This window comes from Nicotiana sylvestris, chromosome 11 (genome assembly GCF_000393655.2).
Source record: "Nicotiana sylvestris chromosome 11, ASM39365v2, whole genome shotgun sequence".
In the NCBI taxonomy this organism is placed as follows: domain Eukaryota; kingdom Viridiplantae; phylum Streptophyta; class Magnoliopsida; order Solanales; family Solanaceae; genus Nicotiana; species Nicotiana sylvestris.
The window spans coordinates 123,856,539-123,877,199 of NC_091067.1; the positions used below are offsets into that span (position 1 = coordinate 123,856,539).

Below are 20,661 nucleotides of genomic sequence, written 5' to 3' on the forward strand. Positions count from 1 at the left end.
TCTGTTTTTCTCGCTTTCTTTGTTCATAGCTGTACAAAGCCGAACAAACTTCTCTGAGAGAAACTTCGTCATTTCCATGGAGTAGAGTAGTTTCAAGGTGCTCGTATTCATCAGGAAGTGACGCCAACAACATTAAGGCCAAGTCACCATCATCATAAGTTGTATCCATATTTTGCAAATCTGTGACCAACTTATTGAAACTGGTGATATGTTCATTCATCGTGGTACCAGGAACATAGGTGAAGTGAAACAGTCTCTTCTTCATGTACAATTTATTTTGACTGTTTTTCTTCAAAAATTTATCCTCCAGTGCTTTCCATAATTTACTTGCAGAAGTTTCCTTTGTGTATGGATATTTCTGCTCTCTAGCAAGGTAGGATCGAATGGTACCGCAAGCAACACGGTTGATAATTCTCCAATCTTCTTCTCCAATAACATCTGGTCTTTTTTCTTCAATGGCAAGATCTAGCCCTTGTTGAAACCAATATAAATCTTTTCTGATGTGGAAGATCAGACTATGCTGCAACCAAATAATAAATAAGACAATAAAACAACAATAAAGGAAACACCAGAATTTACGAGGTTCGGCTAATTTTGCCTACTCCTCGGACACAACCAATATTTTATTTCACTCCAAAAATACAAGTGAAATAATACTAAAGAGAGAAGATACAAATGCCTTAAACAGATGAGAAGACAAATGAGAGGTGTATTTAAATCATAAACATTAAGCCTTCTTTTATAGGGGGAAAATCCTCCCAACTTTTGTTTTCCCACCAATGTGGGACAAACATTTTGCCAATTTCAACACAATTTAACCTTTTGGGTTTGTTTAGTTCTGTTGCTACAATTATCAAATATTCAGTTTAACCTTTTGATTTCATATTGATTGTTGATGTTGTATAGACTATAGAGTATGTATTTCCTTTTCGTTCTAGCTGGGTAAATGTTTATGGTTATAATACACCGATCAGTAAGAGATGAACTCATGGAATAAACATCTTAATATATAAGGCTTATCATTTGAACTGTAATCCGAAATATTTATCCTATCCAAATATCAAAATCCAATCCGAACTGAATTTAATCTGTTTCGGATTCGGATTACAATGTGCCAAATCCAAAATTTGAAATTATAATCCAAAATGTGTCAAATCCGATTCAATCCGATCCATGAACAAGCCTACCCCCGATGTCTACCTTGTGGGGAACTCCCTTGTGGGGAACTAAGCTGGAAAACGTAAATTAGAGAAGAGAAACTAGGTGGATCTAGCCTTTTTCTCAAAATACATGATCTTTTATTTTTTATTTTCATTCAAATTATTAGCATTATTATTTCAAGAGCTCTCTACTTGCCCATTCCTTTTTTATTTATTTATTAGAATCTCACGAAAAATACTCCAAAATTCTTTGGAGTATTAACCACCTACTGTCTGTCTAGACATAAATAATTTAGAGTATTTTGTATATAATATTATATTTCTTTCTTTGAGGTATTTTGCGTGAGATTATGACAAAAAAAAACAATGTAGATAATCAAAGAGCTCTTGAAATTATAATGTTCTCAATTTGAATGAAAATCTTAAAAAGAAAAATAAAAGATATAAATATCATATAGTTTAGGGGAATGATTCACTTTTACTACTCCTGTGTGTGTAAGTTGATAGGATCGGGTCGGATCATTTATTGTAAAAATTGCACGGGGCGTTCTATTTGGTCGCACCCATTTAACCTATACCCATTTTTTTTTAAAGTTTTAACTTGTACCCACTTTTTAAACAACTTCAGCCCCATTTCTCCTCTTTCTCCTCCTCAAAGTTATATCCGCCCTCAATCTGACAGACACTCCTTTCTGAAGTTGTTGATTGTGAAAATATTCCAATAATTGACATGGACTGTGGAGATAGAAACCTTTTAGGGCATTTCATCCACTTAGATGTTTACAACCATCAGCCTTGACTATTGAAATTATGCACATAAGCACGAACCCAAAATCTCAAAAATCGAAATACAAAGATAATCCTTGGTTATTCACAGAAGCTAGAACATAAGAACTATACCTAGATGCCAGAAATCAATATCTTGGAAAATATACCAATAATTGTTGGCTTATTTTAGTTCTTCGGGTAAAGAATTGGAGTATAAAGGTTTTTTTTTTGAATGGTAGTATGACAGCCTATTGTCCATGCAAGTTTGATAAAAAAAGGTTATATGTTTATAACCATCAGCTTTCTGCACAACGTGTTTACAACATGTTTATACTTAGATTTCTTAGCAAGTTCCTCAACTTCAGCTCTTCGCCAGTTACAAACAAAAATTTCAGCTCTTTGTCAGTTACAAAACAAAAACTTTACTTCTAGAGCTGAAGTTCGCCAGTTACAAAATAAAAACTTCAGCTCTAGAGCTAAAGTTCGCCAGTTACAATTTCGCCAGTTACAAACAAAAACTTCAGCTCTAGAGCTGAAGTTCGCCAGTTACAAAAATAAAAACTTTTCGCCAGTTACAAACAAAAACTCGCCAGTTACAAAATAAATACTTCAGCTCTAGAGCTGTAGTTCGCCAGTTACAAAAACAAAAACTTGCTACTTCAGTCTCGTCTACTAGAATGTTGAAGTTTTGCGTGATTGCATTTGCTACTTCAGCCCCGTATGCTGAAGTTATGCGAAAAAATGGGTACGTTTGCAATTTTTTTTTGCAAAGCGGACACAAGTTAAAACGTGGCTCAAAAAGCGGGTATAGATGCAAATGCCCCTAATTTATAGTTTGATTGGGTTATTATTTGTTAAGCTGAAAATAAATAATAAAAAAGCGTGAAATAAGAAATACTATCGAAAAGTTGTATTTTTTTGTTATTATAATTTTTGTATGAGTTAGTGAAAGTTTTATGATTTTTGTGAGAAAACATAGTTATATGACTTTGATGAGAAAAAGTAATAGTTACATGACCATTTGTGAAATTTACTCTAATAATAATTCCTTCATTATTAATTAATACATAATAATTTTATAATTATTAATTATCACATAATAGCCCTATATTTTTAATATAAATTACTAGAAGCATGATTTTTAAGTCAAAATAGTTTTTATGTCATAAGTTAGGAATTCTAGCTTTTGACTTTTGGTTTATTTTTGTCATTTTAGCTTAAAACACAAGTGCTTAAAAATCATTTTGGCTTAAAAGCACTTAAAATAAGTCAATCCAACAACAACAACAACAACAACAACAACCCAGTAAAATCCCACTAGTGGGGCCTAGGGAGGGTAGTGTGTACGCAGACCTTACCCCTACCCCGAAGGAGTAAAGAGGCTGTTCCCGAAAGACCCTCGGCTCAAAAAGAGAAAAGGACAAAAGAAAACAACATTGCTAATCCAAATGGATACCAATTCCTATATTGCTAATCCTTGAGTTTCTTATTTTGCCAACCAAAAAATCCTTTATGTTGGCCTGTCTTATCCTTTTGCTAATTGTGTGAAAAATAAAAATAAAAATCCTTTACGTAGCGGTAGGTTGAAAAATGTGATTGCATGCTAATTCATGCATGAAAACACACACTTCTCCAATGGATAACAGAATTAACGAACTGATCATCAATATTATTCCGATAGCCAAAACTACCCATCGATCCGTTTTATCTTTCTATTTCCTCACCATTTCCAACAATTTCCCTCTTTTAATTTCTCCTCAATTTCTTCCAAATCCCTAAGATTTTCATTTGCCAGCTTCGATATTTGAGACATCACTGTTGAATTTCAACAGAAAATTCCGATTTTTGGTACGCTTTTTGTGCAATCGAGTGATTTAACATATGAGTAGTTCGGTTGATTTTGATTTTAGTGGAGTATTTATTTTTGGGACAAAAAAATTAGGGCTTCATGAAGGGTTCTGTTGAAATTTGCTTAAATCAGCAATGAAATGCTCAAACGGTATTGGAATTTTGGGAAAAGTTGAGATTTTGATTTGAGCTAGTAGTATTTGTTTTGGTATTTTTATTTTGGATGGGGAATAATTGTGTAGGACCCAAATTGGCTAACAATGGGTTCTTAAAATCTGTTACTGCAGCCGTGTGGAAACCTAATCAATCAGAAAATTTACCACTCCCAAATGAAGGGGAAAAAAGCAAAGAGAATTCAGTTGATTCATCAAATACAAATGATGCAAAAAGTTCTGATGATAACAAATCTTGTATTCAAAGTAATCCACCCCCACACCTTATGATAAATGGAGATACTACACAAATAAGTGTTAAAGAGGAGGTTAGGAATAACAACAAGAATACAGATGCTAATGATACTGTCAATAAGCAGGTGGAGGGCGTGAAACAGAACAAGCCTTGTCATGTTAAGAGAGTGTCGAGTCTGGGGCTTCAGATTGAATCTGTTTTAGGACGAAAAACGGGTAATTGAAGGAAATTTATAGTTTAGGGAGGAAGTTAGGACAAGGGCAATTTGGGACGACGTTTTTATGTGTAGAGAAGTCGAGTGGGAAGGAATTTGCATGTAAGTCTATTGCTAAAAGAAGGTTGAACACTGAGGAAGATGTGGAGGATGTAAGGAGGGAGATTCGGATAATGCATCACTTGGCAGGACAACCTAGTGTTGTTCAAATTGTGGGGGCATACGAGGATGCTGTTGCGGTTCATGTTGTAATGGAGCTTTGTGTAGGTGGAGAGCTTTTCGATAGGATTATACAGAGGGGGCATTATTCAGAGAAGAAAGCAGCTGAACTTGCAAGGGTGATAGTAGGTGTTGTAGAAGCATGCCATTCCTTGGGTGTTATGCATAGGGACCTCAAACCTGAAAACTTTCTTTTTGTCGATCAGCAAGAGGAGTCGCCGCTGAAGACGATTGACTTCGGGTTATCAGTATTCCTCAGGCCAGGTATTCTCTTGAAAACACAATTTCCTTAAAACTGGCATTAATATCGCCCCCCAAGTCAGTCAATTATCTGTAACTCACTGGACAGTCTATAATCTAATTAAATGCTTAAAGATACTCTGCAAGGCAAAAGTGTTTTCTTATTAAATTCTTGCTTTCAGTGAACTTTCTGCCGCCAGTACTGCTTATGCCTTGGCTCTTTCTCCAATGTATGAACCTATGATTGCTTTGTAATACCAGAAGGCGATTGAATTGTTACGCAAGAGTGGGTTACATTTATGTTTAAGGCTTTCTAATATTAAACTCTTATTACAACACCTGATAGGTGATCCATCCATGGTGTCCCTAATAGCTGCAGGAGTTGTTTTTGAAAGAATTTACAAATCAATCTTAGAAACCTCTATACTTTGTTCATTGAGGGAAAGTAACTCCCCCATGGATCTTGTGAAAAGGAAAAGAATTCTGAAAAGACTTTTATTGAAATTGGTTATTAACAACGTACAAGAGAGGTTTTTATTGGAGCTTTGAGTCACAATAAGTGTTGCCGAAAATCTTTCTTGCCAGAAAGCCACTTGTAATTGCACAGCAGAAAAAGTGATTCTCACTGCACACAGGAAAAAATCTATCCTCAATCAATGGAAAGAGAAATTGTGACTCGAATCTCCAGGATATAGTTCGAATTGGTGGCTGAAAAGTTTCACTGGAAAAGTTGTTTGATGATGCCAAGACGCTGGCTAAAGACACGATACCACCGAAAAGAGGCACGGTTCGGTTATCCAGAACAGTTAGTGTTGAGAGGATGACTAGATTGTGGGTGGAATGCTGGTCAAAATAGGAGTTGTGTCGCCAGAGTATTAGCGAAAATAGGCATGGTGTTGTTGGAATAATTGCTAGAAAGTGGTACGTGCTACAGGAAGGATTATCGGAAAAAGGTATAGTGGTGCAAGAAGGATTATCAGAAAGAGAAGTAGTACCACTAGAGCCGTCATCACAAAAAGATAATAATAGTATAACTATGACAAGAAAATAAAACCTTATGGCATAATTCTGGTCATTAGTAGGAAGGCAATCCGCAATATGAGTTTTGAGATGGAGGTGTAGTTGTTGTAGGCAGACACTACTTAAGTCTCTACAAAAATTGTAAAGACTCTAATACCATGCGACAAAAGAAAAGAAGAGAGCAAAAAACTCTTTTTGAAGCCTATCTCAGGAGTTTTGAGCTCCACAATATGAGGAAAATTCTCAAATTCTTGGGATTAGTAATTATTATGAGATACTCATTAGAAATATTCTAAAAAGAATCATTATACTTAAACAATATTGTTAATGATTTTCTAGACTTTCCACCATAACATAAACATTAAACATGTTCTATACACTGTTCTTAATGATTATTTTAAGTTTCAACTAGTCTAATCCTGATTTAATAGTAGCAAAGAGCATGAATGTACTTATAAAGACATCTTTGAAAGTAGTGAAAATGTCTAAAATGGAAAAAATGGTATTGCTCTTTGTTAGAATTTACTTGCTTGATTTTCGGTATGTTAGTATGGGATGTTCTATCTTGTTTCGTAACTTAAGAATCGTAGGGTGTCTGTTGACATTGCCTTTTCTTAGAGCAGAAGTCACACAATAATATGACCTGCTATTTTCATACCTATTTTCACATTAAGCTTATTAAGGCAGAGTGTTTACTGCTCATATAATAGGCGACTACTATTACTTTCATTTTAATCTTTATCTTTTTAGTTTTACTTTAGTTATTTCAGATAAAATGAAATTATAAGAATCAGTTGCTGTTCTTCTGGTTTCCTCTAGCTGTTTTATGAGCTGTATTCCTTCACCTAATCAAGAATACAAATATGGTGCACTCAGGTGAAACCTTTGGTGATGTCGTTGGAAGTCCTTACTATGTGGAGCCAGAAGTGTTGCGGAAGCATTATGGTCAAGAGTGTGATATTTGGAGTGCAGGAGTCATTATTTATATACTACTTAGTGGTGTTCCTCCATTTTGGGATGGTAAGTTTTTTTTGACTTTTTTCCTTTGCAATTTGATTTTATAATCCTTGAAGCAACATGAAGTCCATGTGGCTTATGAATTTTGATGTTTTGCACCAGAGACGGAGCAAGGAATATTTGAACAGGTTTTAAAAGGGGAACTCGACTTTGTATCAGAACCTTGGCCTACTATATCAGAATGTGCAAAAGATCTATGTAACAGCCCAGCCCGCTAGTGATATTGTCCGCTCTGGGCCTAGGCCCGCACAGCTCAGACTTTAGACAGAATCCCACATCAGCACAACACAAGGGAGATGCTGGGTATATAAGTTAACAAGCCTTAGATCCCAGTGACGCGTTTTAAAGCCGTGCGGGCCTAGGCCTAGAGGGGACAATATCACTAGTGGGTTGGGCTGTTACAGATGGTATCAGAGCCACTCTTGTGTCAGCCATGCCAATGGTGGGTAAGAGTTCAACTGAGTTTAGGCAAATCCCGGTTAGGCGGGGCAAACCTCAGTGCTGAGTCTAGGCAAATCCCATGCGGTGGGGCAAACCTCAGCGAGGACGCTGAGTCCATAAGAAGGGGTACATGTAATACCTCAGACTTTAGACAGAATCCCACATCGGCAAAACACAAGAAGGATGCTGGGTATATAAGTTAACAAGTCTTAAACCCTAGTGACGCGTTTTAAAGCCGTGCGGGCCTAGGCCCAGAGTGAATAATATTACTAGCGGGTGGGGCTGTTACAACCAAAATATATAGGAAGTAAATGGAAGAATTTGGAGAAAGTGGAAAAATACCTAGCTTGAAAAACTTTGATATCCCGAAATCTATAATCTTTAGAGGTGAATCCTCTTCCTCGTTGACAAAGAGAAAATTCTCAGGCTTAAGGTCCAAGTGCAACACTCCTAGAGAATGGCAGGCTTCTATTACACTAACTATTGTCCTTGCAAGCTCAGCCACTTTTCTCTCCGAGTAATGTCCCTGCTTAACAATTCTATCGAAGAGCTCACCCCCTGTACATAATTCCATCACAACATGAACTGCAACAGCATCCTCATACGCTGCTTTTATTGAAATGACGTTAGGATGTCCAGATAAGTGATGCAATATCTGAATTTCTCTCCTTACATCTTCCACATCTTCAGGTGTCAATAATTTCCTCTTCGCAATAGACTTACAAGCATACTTTTCCCCTGTTGCTTTTTCAACACAGAGGAATGTGGTCCCGAATTGTCCATGTCCAAGTTTCTCCCCCAAATCATAATGCTCCTTCAGAAGATCGGTTTTTGTTTTCAACACCGACTCAACCTGGAGTCCTGCACTAAGCATTCTCTTGACGTGATGTAGCTTCTTCGGTTTTGCCGGCTCTTTTGGTTTTGCCTTTTCATGGACTGTGTTGCCAAAATTTTCAGGTCCCGTTGCTTCTGCAGGTTTCGAATGATCTGATATCTTCTCAGGCTTAACTACCTGAGAGTCTGTCTTCTGTTCCTTCACTATAATAGCCTGCTTGGACCCTTTTGTATCTGATAGCTTACTCTCTTCTCTGTCTATCTTCACCAATTCTGGGGGTTTATTCTGAAAAGAATTAGGATGTTCGGGCTGTTTGTCAGTAGAAGGTTCTTCAATAGCCTTTTCTTTTTTCTTATTTGTGATCATATTCGGTGATCGAGACCGCCAAAAGAATAAGTTGAAGAACCCATCCTTTGAAAACTTTGCATGAACACAGTTATTTCCCATCTATCACTATGCTCCTCTCCACCAATATCTGTTACTACTATACACATCTGAATTCAAATATCAAGCCAAAATTTAACCCCTCAAAATGGATTGAAATTTGAAGCATTTGAAGCAGTAAACTATTCTGAAACCCTCTTCCGAAGTTGTTATTGTAAAAATCAGCATATTCTTCAAACTAATCTAAAGACAAAACCTTTGACCAGTAAATTTCCAACTCATACAAGTAAACTAATCAATGTACACCTCTAAACAATTTCTAAAAGAAAGAAAAAGAAAAAAGGACCCCGTTTAAATAGACATGACTCTCCAACAGTTTTACCGCTTCCCACATAATCAAAAATCAGCAGAGACAGTTAAGCAAAAAATCATATAAAAACAACAACTACTACGCCTCAATCAAAAACTAGTTAAACAAAAATTGGTACTCCTTCCATTTCAGTTTATGTGAACCTTTTCGGAGTACGATGGTCAAGCTGACTAATTTTCGGTATGAATTCGAACATAGAATAAAATGTACATATTTAGAAACTACATAAAAGTACACAATATTTAACGATTCAAAATATTTAAGAAGAATGAGCAAAATGTGGTAAAAGAAAACCTTGTTTGACTCCCCAAATAGTAATAGGCTCGCATGAATAGAAATCGAGTAAATGAAAAGCACCCAAGGCTGTCATCTAGTGGTCAAAGGAGAAACATAAGGTTCAAGTTCAAATCCCATTAGAGGCAAAATACACCTCTGCTTAGCCTTGGTAGACAGAGTTACCGGTACCTGTGCTGGTGGGACCTCTGCTGGAGTTCTCCAAAGAAGATATGTATAAGGTTTGTTTTTTCATTTTGCCTTTTTGGAGGATTTTCATAGTAGTCTTTGAACTCTGAATGGCTTTTTCTGAATCTGTAAGTAGAGTTTTTCAGGTTAATGTTTCATGAGGATCTTAAAATGATTAAACTGCATCTGCTGCATTTTGCTGAAAAGATTGAGGGGAATATTCCTTTTCCTAGTTCATTGGAAGCTTCTAAAGTTGCATTACCTTGTATTGCAGATATGTCTAGGTGCCAATCAAGAATGGATTGAAGATCCCACAAACAGAAGCGCATTATTTACTCGTGATAGAATTCGTATGACATTGACTGACCTGGCATCACGTGAGTTGTTTTTCGTGCATTTGACTTGATTTATGCACCCGGTATCTTAGAGAATCCTTGTTAACTGACCTATATTTACTGTATTTTGATCTTCTTATTTTTTTCCTGCAGCTATCTTCAGGTCCGAATTGCAAGCACTTATTTCTGCTTGTCGGAGAACAAGGTCGCATGTTGACAAAATGTGTTCCAACCTGTTGCATCAAGCTGTGACTATCATGCCTGTGAGTTTTAGAGTTTAGTTGGGAATGCATTATAACCAATATGCCATTGTCCCTCTATTGGTACTTGATAGCCTTCGGAGGTGTACTACCTGTTTGAGAAATGACATCTATCTGCATTTGCTCTCACTTCGTGCCCTTTTCCTGGGTATATTGGTTGTCAGTTTGCAGTTCAGCACCATTTTCCTTACATACACATTTCACAGTCTCCAAAACAGAATCACTAACATTTTATTCAACCTTATTTTCTTATTTTCAATGCAAAATGAATATTGTGGTTAGTGTGTCAAATGCTCTCTTGTAGGTAGTCAAGAGGGAAGCAGTAAAGAATTACAGTTTTCTACTTGGACTGGGGGAGGTTGGTAATTTCCTGTTTTCTTTCTTTGGACTTAGTTCGTCATATTGGCCAAGTAAAATGTTACTACTTTTTCCCTGGGGTTATTGAAAGCAAGTCCCAGAGCATTTTAGAAGTCATAGTTCTAGGCATGCTCCTTTCATTCTGTTATTAACTGTGTGCACTTCTTATTTTCAGAATGTGAATTATTAAAATCCATTAATTAAATAATAGACATTCAATGAAGTATTATGGAAAAGATTGATGGATCAATAGATAAACTAATCATTTAGAAGAGAAACTTGGAATGAAATCCTTCAATGGTTACTGGTACTGTAGGGAAAGGTATTTTGACTAGGACTTGTCTATAACCTGATGTTCCTCTCTCTTTCTCTCTCATTCTCTGCCTCTACTCCCCTAATTTTTATTTTCTGGAAAGCAGGAAGGGTATGCAGTGATTGCTTTAGGAATCCTCAGGCCTTCAGATTTAAAGGACATAGTTCTCTCCAAGTTTATTGCTTTGTTGTTGCAGGTATAGCCACTTTTAGCTTTTAATTTCTTTAATCATTTATTTTCAGACAAAATATTGTGTTGGAGAAAGATTTTCTCGCCCTGTATCTAATGATACATACCTACTTATGCCTCTTGTTTCTGGTATGATAGTTTGTTTCACAAAGGCAAAGACCTGTCAGAGGCAGTGCATCAAAATTATTGTTGAACTACATTCGGACTTCCCCATGCAAGGTGAATAAAATCCAATCTGACTCGGTTTTTGCGCACGCAAATGAGATATAACAATTGTGGACAAGAATTTCCTTTATCTTGAAGTTAGACTGATGATTTTCAATACCATATTGTTGAATATTATTACTTATGGCACCTTGCAGACTGCTGTTACTGCATCTGGTTGTTACCTTGCCCTGCTCCTGGCTCCAGAGGCACTAAAGTATTGGTTTGCCGCTCTACTGATGCTGATTTGACTCTAGAGTTCCTAAATCCGTACTTTACTGAATGAAAAAACTGCTCTATTTCAAATGAGGTAGAGCAAATGGTAGCAAATGGAAGGTCATACTCGGATCAGTTCCCTCAAAGTACACTAGCAATGCAATTTTTGGACCTAACATCTTCTGATTCCATTCTAGCTGAAGCCAAAAGGGAAGGCATTCTTAGTGAATCTACCTACAAGAGCATTATTTCTCTACAGAGAGAGGAAAGCAATAATTTCGTGTCTAAAACTAATATTGTGCTTGAAAATAAGGTGGAGCACAAAGTAGAATATACAGCTTCTGCTCCAAGCAAAGCACTCCGTCCTGAAAAAGTTGGTTACTTCATGAACAGATTTATAGTGAAGTGGAATCTGATCAAGCAAAATGCTTGCACTTCATTTTCCATGAATAACTCCAATCAATTCCAAGATTTTGGAGAAGAAAGATGGAACTTTGCAATTCTTGTCTCGTTGGCCATGATCAGGTGGCCAGGGTCCGTTACATGGTTGATGCTAATTGGTTGTACCTTGCGACATTATCAAAGAGAGAGGATAGCAGCAGTGTTCATGAAGAAGAACTTTCCCTTTCAGTGGAGTCACAACAAGTAATGAGCAACATAAACTTGTGTTCTGCTTGTACAAAGAAATCAGCTGAAAGAGCTCTCCTCTTATTGAAGTCCATTCCAGTCGCAGCCAGAAGAGCTTTACCTGTCTTAGTCAATGTGGATGGGCTGTTGCTAAGCATACCAGTAAGTCGATGCCTGTTTTTATGTCTGCATTTGTGATACTAATCTGATAGTATTCTTCCTACAGCTAACAAGCCTTCCTGATAAGCTTTTCTTTATCATTTGTTCTGTTTAGCCTAAAGCTTGAGGCTTCAATTGCCATCATTATGTGAACCTGATACGAACCTGATAAACGAACAGGCTGGTTCAACCACAAACAAGTTACTCATTTGGTTTAGTTTATTACAGAGACTGGTGGAAAACAGTTTAGACCAAGATTTATGGTTGATCCAAAGGGAATAGATTAAAGTGGAGATATTCTTCTTTAAACCCTACAGAAATGTCTACGCTGTTCAGTTCTCGCAGCCTTGCCTCTCAGGCACTGATCCTCTGCTCTGTGCTTCTTCTACATACGACCCAACCATGTTCTATCGCTGTTTCATTTTGTTTTGTTTTGCTTTGTTTTATCCTTTAACTGCATCACGGAACAAGGAAAAAGAGCATGATAGCACAGAACTTTTTGATCCTTCTCCTCTTACGAGTCTGTGGCCCTTTGTCTTCCTTCCCTTTCCTTTTTCTGGATCTTTTCAAGATTGAGCGCACTTGATCAATTACCATGCTGTATTGTCAGACAAAGTCTCACCGAAATAGCGCCACATTCACTAATACAAATGTTTCAGATGAATGTGTGTATATGCATCGATATTTCACTAGTGGTTCACTAGACTGGTTAACATGCATTGCAACTGGTGCTGGAACGTGTGTGCTTACTACTGTTCTTGCTCATCAACCATATCTCTTGGATTACCTTGTATTGTGAATGTTATGCTTGCTACCGTTCTTGTGGTTCACTGCCAATCCAAAGTTATGCTGTAGGTAACTAGTTGTGAGGGCATTAATAGTGTAAATTACAATCACAACCATCCCTGGAAAACTTGGTCTTCTTTTCCCACACTTTCCATGCTGTTTTTGAGATGTCAATTTCTTATTTCTCACGCAGTTTTTTATCTTCTCTACCAACTGATATTGAGGACTAATTATTTTCTTTTGCTTCAGAGTGTGGGTTTCCAGCACTGTCCTTGCTTGGTGGCATCAGCAACGTTTAAGCAAAAAATACCGCTGGGTGGAGGTTACAATTCATTCCTCTAGGAACAGCATCATTACAACATCCTTAATTCTTATCTCTCTAAAATCCTCCTCCTTCTCTCTAGGAAGAAGGTGAATAGTAATTCCATCACTATTCACCGGGCCATAACTCCGGCATCCGGCAAGGTAATATCACAAGATTGGTCTTAAAAGAACCCCCTTCTCTTAGAGAACAATCCCCAACTGGTTTCATCCTCAAATTCATAACCTATTTTTCTAGATCTTAAATTCTATTTCGCGATTTACTGTAGCAAGCAGAATTTTCCAGATTTTGTTGTTATTTTCAGTTCTTCACGTCAATGATATTGTGACGTTTTGAGTAGCCATGGATGCCGTCGTCTCTCCCCAGCCTTTGGCTGTGGGAGAGCCACCAATAAAACCCACATATGCTCAGCAAATCGCAACAAAAATAGACCCCATACCTCGCACAACTCCAAAACTCAAACCAGTCCAGTTCATCCATGGAGAGCCAACTGTAATGTTTTCCTTAGAAGAACGACAACAGTTTGCTGTGGAGGAAGGCTTGCATCAATCAGTAGTGATGAAAGTATCTCCAGGAGCACCAGAACTCAATGAGCAACGAGATTTACTGCCCAAACACTTAGGTGTTAAAGGTCGATGTATCATCGGTTTACTCGCACCAAGACAATTACTGCTAAGGTTTGATCGTTATGATGATTATGTAAGTGCTTTAGCTCGCTCTGTTAATTATCTGCTGTATAAGGGTGTTCAGCTTCAATATCGTGTATTTCCATGGACGATTGGTTATAACCCAAAGGAGGAAACAACAAAAGCAGTGGTTTGGATATCGTTGCCGAATCTGTCACCAGATTTGTTTGTGATGCCTTCATTGTTGTCTATAGCATCTGTTGTAGGAAAACCAATTGCCATTGATAAGGCAACACAAACTAAGTCCAGACCTAGCACTGCTAGGGTGAAGGTGATCTTAGACTTGCTTAACAAACATCCTAATCGCGTAAGGTTGCAAAGTGTGGATGCAATTTCTGGAAAAGTACTGGAGGTTTTTCAAGAAATCGTTTACGATAATTTACCACTGTATTGTAATTGTTGTAAGCATCAAGGCCATGATGAAACTACGTGTCGAAGACTTCAGAAAAAAAATCGTGATGAGGATGCTCAGATTGATGAAGAGCAACCTCGTCAAGAACAAATTGGTGGTGCGAAATACAAGGGAAATTTGCGTCAGTTTTTGAATGAGAGGAGGGCCTTAAATGATGGTGATCGAACTGCTGGAGATCACATTAACCATACAGATGCTACAAAGGTGTTAAGAGCTCCTCAAAGGGCTCATGAACACGCTGAAAATTTGATCAAGACAGCACATGTAACAGCTGTATCTACAAGGCATATGGGGCGTAATCCTGTTTCTAGTGCAATTGTCCCAGTTGCTGAAGCCCTTGCTAGAGTTGCTCAGGACTTGAAGGCTGCAAAAAATACTGTGGTTGATCAAGCTTTACCTGGAACTTCTAAAGGTTCAGCGTTTGTACCTGGGATGATGAATGACAGTGCTTTAGCTGCAGCTGTTCGAACAATGTTTGCCAAGAATAATGCAGCAATAACATTGATAGGACAAGTTGACAAAGTTGAAAGACGATCAGCTACTGTAGGTTCACAATTGGAGGCTAATGTTGCATTGAATGCAACTGGTAATCGTCCTACTGCTGGGGTTATTAAAGCTACTGTTGCACATGTTAATCTAACTAAAAAAACAGCTCAGTTAATAGATACTGCAGTGCAAGATGAGGAGCAGGAACTTGAAGATGTTGATGTTGTGAGAAGTGCAGATGCTACAAGTTTGAAGGCAGGTGTTGGGCTCTTTAGTGAAGGGGTTATGACTTCTGTTGCTGGGGTTATTGACAATTCAAATACAACACATGCTTCAGCTCCTATCGTGCCACTAGATGAGGTGTTAAAATTGGACAAGGGGCTGCCTAAACAATCCAAACATGTTCACGCCTCCACTATCTCTACAAGAATGCACCTAGTCACTGCTGGTGCAATGCATGCCGATGTTGATCGAGGAAAAAATGTTTTGGCACATGGTCATCAAATTTCTGCGGGGCAAGATAAAATAGGTGTAGGGGCAGTAGGTACTACAAAGAGTAACAACTGGAAAGTGGTGAACAAATCACCTAGCAAGAAGCAAACTCCAATGCTTCAAAATCAGATTGTACCATCAAAGGCTATTGGAGTTTCGAACTCTTTCGATGCTTTGGTGAATGAGGGTGAGCATGTTAATGAGGAACAACATATGGGGTACGAGATACGACCAGATGCTGAAAAAACTAATTTTACAGGTAGTGAAAAGGAGCAGAAAAATGAAGCGGACAGTGTTCGCCTTGAGATCGCATCTGGTGGTAATCACAATGGTGAGACAAGTCAAATTCATGCTGCAGATACGCCAACGCTACATATTTCCAATTCGGAGCTTGATAAAATGGTAAACGATGTCGTGGCAGCTATGATGATGAACACAACCCCAAAAATTTGCCAACTACAATATTCAGGTAGTAGCAAACAACAACTTGCCAAGAACACAGGTGGTCGACTTATTGTGTCGAAGGACATTGTTCCTGTTGATGCGCAAAAGGCGATGGCAATTAAATCCAAGCTCTGGGATGACCAGCGTGAGTATGATGATGAAGAAGATTGTGGTGTTGATTTTGCTGGATACTCATCTGAAGAGGCAGATCATGAGGTTGATTAGGAGAGTGCAGGTGAAGAACTTGATTCAATAACACTACCTAAACCAGATGGTATACCAAACGCGAGCCATAAAAGCATGTTGAATCTCAACGCTCCAGCTTTCATTCCCAAGTACTCTCCAGTTGCTGCTCTAAAAGTCAAGGATGCAGTAGCTGGAAACATAGTTCAAAATGCAGCCACACCTAGTAACCAGATTGATCCAGCTGGTCGAAAGTATGGGCAGCAGCAGCTGAATGCAAACACCTCAGGAGCTATAGTCACACTTCCAACTGGTGGACAGCAGCAGCAGGATACAACGCCACCAGCTATCACTTTGCAGGATGGAAAGTTGCTTGATGCATTGCAGCAGCAGAATGAAAACAATGCAGGAGCAGCAGTAACTTCTTCAACTGCTGGACAACAACAGTTATCTATAAGGGCACCTGTTATCACGATGGAGGACAGAAAGCTACTTGATGCGATGGTAAGTTCTAAGCCCCTAAATTCTCTAAATACAAATCAAGTTGGTAGCACTGGGCGTGGGGATTGGACCAGCAACCAGGTGAAAGGCACAAAACAAAGTCAAAACAAGGCAACTATGGTTAACAGACAAGATGGAAATGGTTTGATGGCACAAGAATTTTTACAAGACATGCCAGATCCAGTATTTGTGGGTAGAGATATGTATGAGGAAGGAGAAGAAGATGCAGTTTTGAAAGAATGTCGCGCACATGCAGCAAGAAAAGATGATTTATCACCTATGCATAGCGGAAAAAATAGGAAATCTCATACAAGGAAAAATAGTTGGGACGACAAGGTTAGTGATTTTTTAAATGTTAGGCGACCTCCAATGAGAGTTGCCAAACAAAAGCAGGCTGCCCCAACTACATCAACGAGGTCCAACCGTTCAAAAAAGAAAGGATGATTTTTGAATACATTTTGAACACGGTTGAGGAAAACAACAAAGAATTACAAATTGAAGATTTTACAAGTTTGCAAAAGAAGGGACATGAACCAAATTGGTACTTCATTCTATTATACCACTTTATTAGTATTCTCATTTGTAATATCATCACAGAGTATGTTATAAACTCTGTGATGATCATTCAATATTTGGTACTCTCCAGTTCTTATTTTTTACATGCGTGCTAGTAGGTGAGGCCTTTTCTCTGCCTCAATAGGATTAGTAGGGTAAGGTTTAACCCGGTTTGAGTTGCCTTGGTACTATGCCTTTGGAAAAATATCCACACGGCTATGAGATTATATGCCCTCGTGAGACTTTGCCGGCAGCTACACCATGAATCCTCTACATGAGGCTGCCATCATAAGGCAATGTGAGGCGCAGAGGAGTGATTATATAGCCAAGGCATATGGGTAACAATATTGGTGCTATTGTCCCCCTTATTTGTACTGTTCCTAATTGTTGTATATTTCTTTTCTTTCATTAATAAAAAATTAGCCCTAGACGCTTGCCTAGCGGATTGCCAAAAAAAAAAATTCATTCCTCTAGTTGTTTTCCAATGTGATCTTGTTCGGGAGTCATGATTAGTGTAGCTGGTCCTCTGCAGTACCAGAGGGGAAACATCTCTACTAGAGAGAGGTAATCTGAATTGTGGACATTGTTCGATTAGGGTGCATGGTACATGTCTAATATGGATAGATTCTCTTGCATTGGTAGGATCTGAATATTGACATAAGATTTAGGGTTTAGGGCTTAGGGTTTAGTTTCAATAGAGCACATTATATCCAAGAGGCAGCTGACAATTATTTTCTTGTATAACCACTGCTCAACAGAAATATGAAAAGCTGCAGATCCTTTTAGGTGGCAATTGTGTCAACGAGAAAGCTACATTTGGATGTAAAGTGATTAACATCTTTGGAATTCTCCCTCTTTTTTTTTCTTTTGGGTAATTGTAAGAACAAATATGAAAAAATCAGGGTTCGGGTAAAGCTACCACTAGGCACCAATGGCAACGTGGATTATTTCAAAGTCCCTACGTTAGGTGTCGCTTGAAATCTATAGCATTGCAATAACGTAACTGCGAATAAACCAACTTTGAATTTTGTGCAAAGTCGAGCCTAATAAGACAATAGATTTCCATTCATAACTTCAAATCTTTGGATCATGAATCCTCTAATAAGCGGTAGACTGAAATAAAGATATGATTAAACTGTAGGCAGCAAATCACTTCTCATGTCTAATCAGACTGCGAAATACGTATCCTGAAACAAACTATAATGCTTTAAGTAGCTAATAAAAGTACTGCATATTCACAACTTACCATGCCCATAACACCGTTTACTTGTTCAAGACAGCCTCTAAAATGGAGATAAAAGCATATACCTCCATTGACAATCTAAACCCAATAAAGACTATAGCTGCAACGATACAATTAAAATCCTATCACATCCAGTATATTTTACGTGAGGGGGAATTTAAATGCAGGAACAACATGAGGCAATAAACTAGAGTTCTGTATTGCCTTTTCTATAATAGACAAAAGAATGGACACATAGACGAACCTAACTACATCATACTCTAGTATTTAAGCATCATCCATGTGGTTATCATTGTCATGGTCGCCTTCATAATATTCATCGTCACGCTGGATATGCTTATCTTGGGTGTGCTCTGTGAATACAAGGCAGGGTCAAGTGTTAGATCATTATAGTTCCGAATTTGAGCATGTAATGTGCTTAAAGTCACATTTCTACTTACGATCCACACGCTCGTCTGGATTTTGGTCATCTTCATCAAAATCAGGAATATAGAAGTCGGGTGGTACCTATAAAAAAAATATGAAAGTTTTCAGACTCATGCAAGTCACTATCTTTCCCCAGATGCCTTCAGGCATCCATTACAATCATGGTTAGATCCATTCCACGCGCTTTTGATGAGAGTTACAGCACATAGCAAATGCAGGTTGCTCTTTTTTTATGCATTGGAGAAGCATTCTCACAATGATTGTATGAATGATTGTAGAACCACAGTAGAAGCTGAAACTTCCCTTTTACATGATTGTGTATTTTCAAAGGAAGGATGATCAACATAAGTCGTCAAGAGGCAATCACTTTCAAGGGCGAAATGTATCTCAAATGCAATGCCACGGCAATTCGAACAAAAACCGACAATAAACAACCTTTTAACTATGCAAGGCAAATTAAAATTTCAAGTTGCTCAAGTCATATAAACACAAAATCTAGCATGCAACTATGTAAAACCAACACATGTAATTATGCGTTCTTGATTAGTTGGCAACCCAGAAATTATAAAAGATGCACTTGACTTACTTCTTTCATTTGTACATCAGGAGCATGCTGGATGCAACGAAGATCTTCCATTACTTGCATTTTTATGGTGCCAATGTATGATTTGCTATTCAAGTTCTCCTGTTCAATCAATGAAACAAGAAGTTGAGCAAGATTACGATGCTAATTTGTTATCCTTTTCTACTATTTTCTTTTTATGACTGAGAAGTCCATCCGGAGATGATGGGCCAACCACAGCCCTCAAAACTCGAGATGATGGGCCCGCCCCTCTACCCTTCTCCACTTAAATACTGGACTTGGTTTGCCTAAAAGACACAAGGCCCTGAACCTTTGCCAGTTGAGCTAACCCTAAGGGCTTATCCTTTTTACTACTTGAAAACGCTCAATGAGACATGGCACAACGGATCAAGCGATCTGGTCATCTTATGGTTAATACAACTATGGTGTGCCAAATGAATCTAACTGGAAAAAAGACTGCAAGCCTTGAGTAAGATGAGGACGTGTTGTGTAAGGGAAAAAACAACAAAAATATTTCAACTTACTATGTGCCCGCCAGGAAGCTTCAATGAATAATCAGGGCCAAAATATTTGATGTAATCATTATCTCTCTATCGTGAAGAAGTCTTGTAGCAAGGCGATGCATTATCACATGCCAATTCTGCTTCAGATCTTTGGTCAAGAGAATTTTCTTCTTTTGTGCATGCTATTTTGTTCTAAGGACATGCTGTAAAACTACTGCATCAAAATTGAAAGAGCAAATGTATCAGCTTGACTGTAGCAGAGTAAACAAGCTAAATACCAAAATCATGTGCTTTTTTATCAAGTCCCAACTTCCATGAAGTGCTGGTGTTAATTCAGTGCGTACATTTCACTTCCAATATGAAACTTTTTATCTGGTCCAGAGAGATAACTTTGTCAAGTTGGCAACTTTGACACAATGCTTCCTTTTCTTTAATGATCACAATTCCTTGACCATGGATTTTTATGGTAAAGGCGTTCTTAATGACACTTGTTTAGGTTGAACTTGAGCTCCCTAGCATTCTTGCTAGTTGTGAGGTCCTTATTTCACTTGAAATACTCTCCGAACAAGTTTTTCAATTTCAAATCCTTTATTTCAAGTTAAAGTTGGAAAAATGGACAGAATTGTAGAACATACATTGACTTGCAAATAATATTTCAATATCAGATAATACATGTGCAAGTGCCTACTTAACAATCCCTGTAATCTGCCATTGATAAACGTTACCGACTACTGTCGTGGAAAAAAAACAGGTTCCTGGTTGCTATTGTGGAGATAACTGCTCCAGCAGGAACAGGGAAGTGAAAAATGGAAAAGAAAATCAGATACAATGTACTGGGATTATGATGAATTTACAGAGGGAAAGTTGATACAGGACAGCACCTTCATATGCCATGTTCCCACAAATTTTCCATCACCGGTATATCGTGCAGATATAGTAACTATACAAACGCTTTAAGTAACAACTACAACTATGTCTCAGTCCCAAGCTGAG

General features: G+C 38.0%; 2 protein-coding genes and 2 pseudogenes across 2 annotated transcripts; 2 read left to right on the top strand and 2 right to left on the bottom strand.

Annotated features, from left to right (window-relative positions):
* The first annotated feature begins 3,466 nt into the window (after positions 1 to 3,466).
* LOC104236549 (calcium-dependent protein kinase 20-like) lies at positions 3,467 to 9,433 on the top strand (annotated as a pseudogene).
* On the bottom strand, positions 7,565 to 8,617 carry LOC104236550 (calcium-dependent protein kinase 1-like). The gene has a single exon (XM_009790492.2). It carries the CDS (start codon positions 8,615 to 8,617, stop codon positions 7,565 to 7,567), a length of 1,053 nt encoding a protein of 350 aa, XP_009788794.1.
* Positions 8,916 to 13,174, top strand: LOC104236557 (uncharacterized; annotated as a pseudogene).
* A 5,248-nt stretch (positions 13,175 to 18,422) lies between these two features.
* Positions 18,423 to 20,562, bottom strand: LOC138881601 (putative histone deacetylase 10). Its single transcript, XM_070161838.1, has 5 exons — positions 20,503 to 20,562; positions 19,690 to 19,755; positions 19,169 to 19,267; positions 18,597 to 18,663; positions 18,423 to 18,509 (listed from the first exon to the last, which is right to left on the bottom strand). The coding sequence occupies exons 1-5, from the start codon at positions 20,560 to 20,562 to the stop codon at positions 18,424 to 18,426; spliced, it is 378 nt and encodes a 125-aa protein (XP_070017939.1). The 3' UTR covers position 18,423.
* Positions 20,563 to 20,661: the final 99 nt, after the last annotated feature.

Excerpts from the sequence above, each read along its gene's own strand:
- LOC104236550 (XM_009790492.2), bottom strand. The coding sequence starts at position 8,617 with ATGGGAAATAACTGTGTTCATGCAAAGTTTTCAAAGGATGGGTTCTTC.
- LOC138881601 (XM_070161838.1), bottom strand. The coding sequence starts at position 20,562 with ATGGCATATGAAGGTGCTGTCCTGTATCAACTTTCCCTCTGTAAATTC. Across the intron at positions 18,664-19,168 it reads CTGATGTACAAATGAAAGAA|GTACCACCCGACTTCTATAT; the intron begins GTAAGTCAAGTG and ends TTTTTTTTATAG. Across the intron at positions 18,510-18,596 it reads TCCAGACGAGCGTGTGGATC|AGCACACCCAAGATAAGCAT; the intron begins GTAAGTAGAAAT and ends TTGTATTCACAG.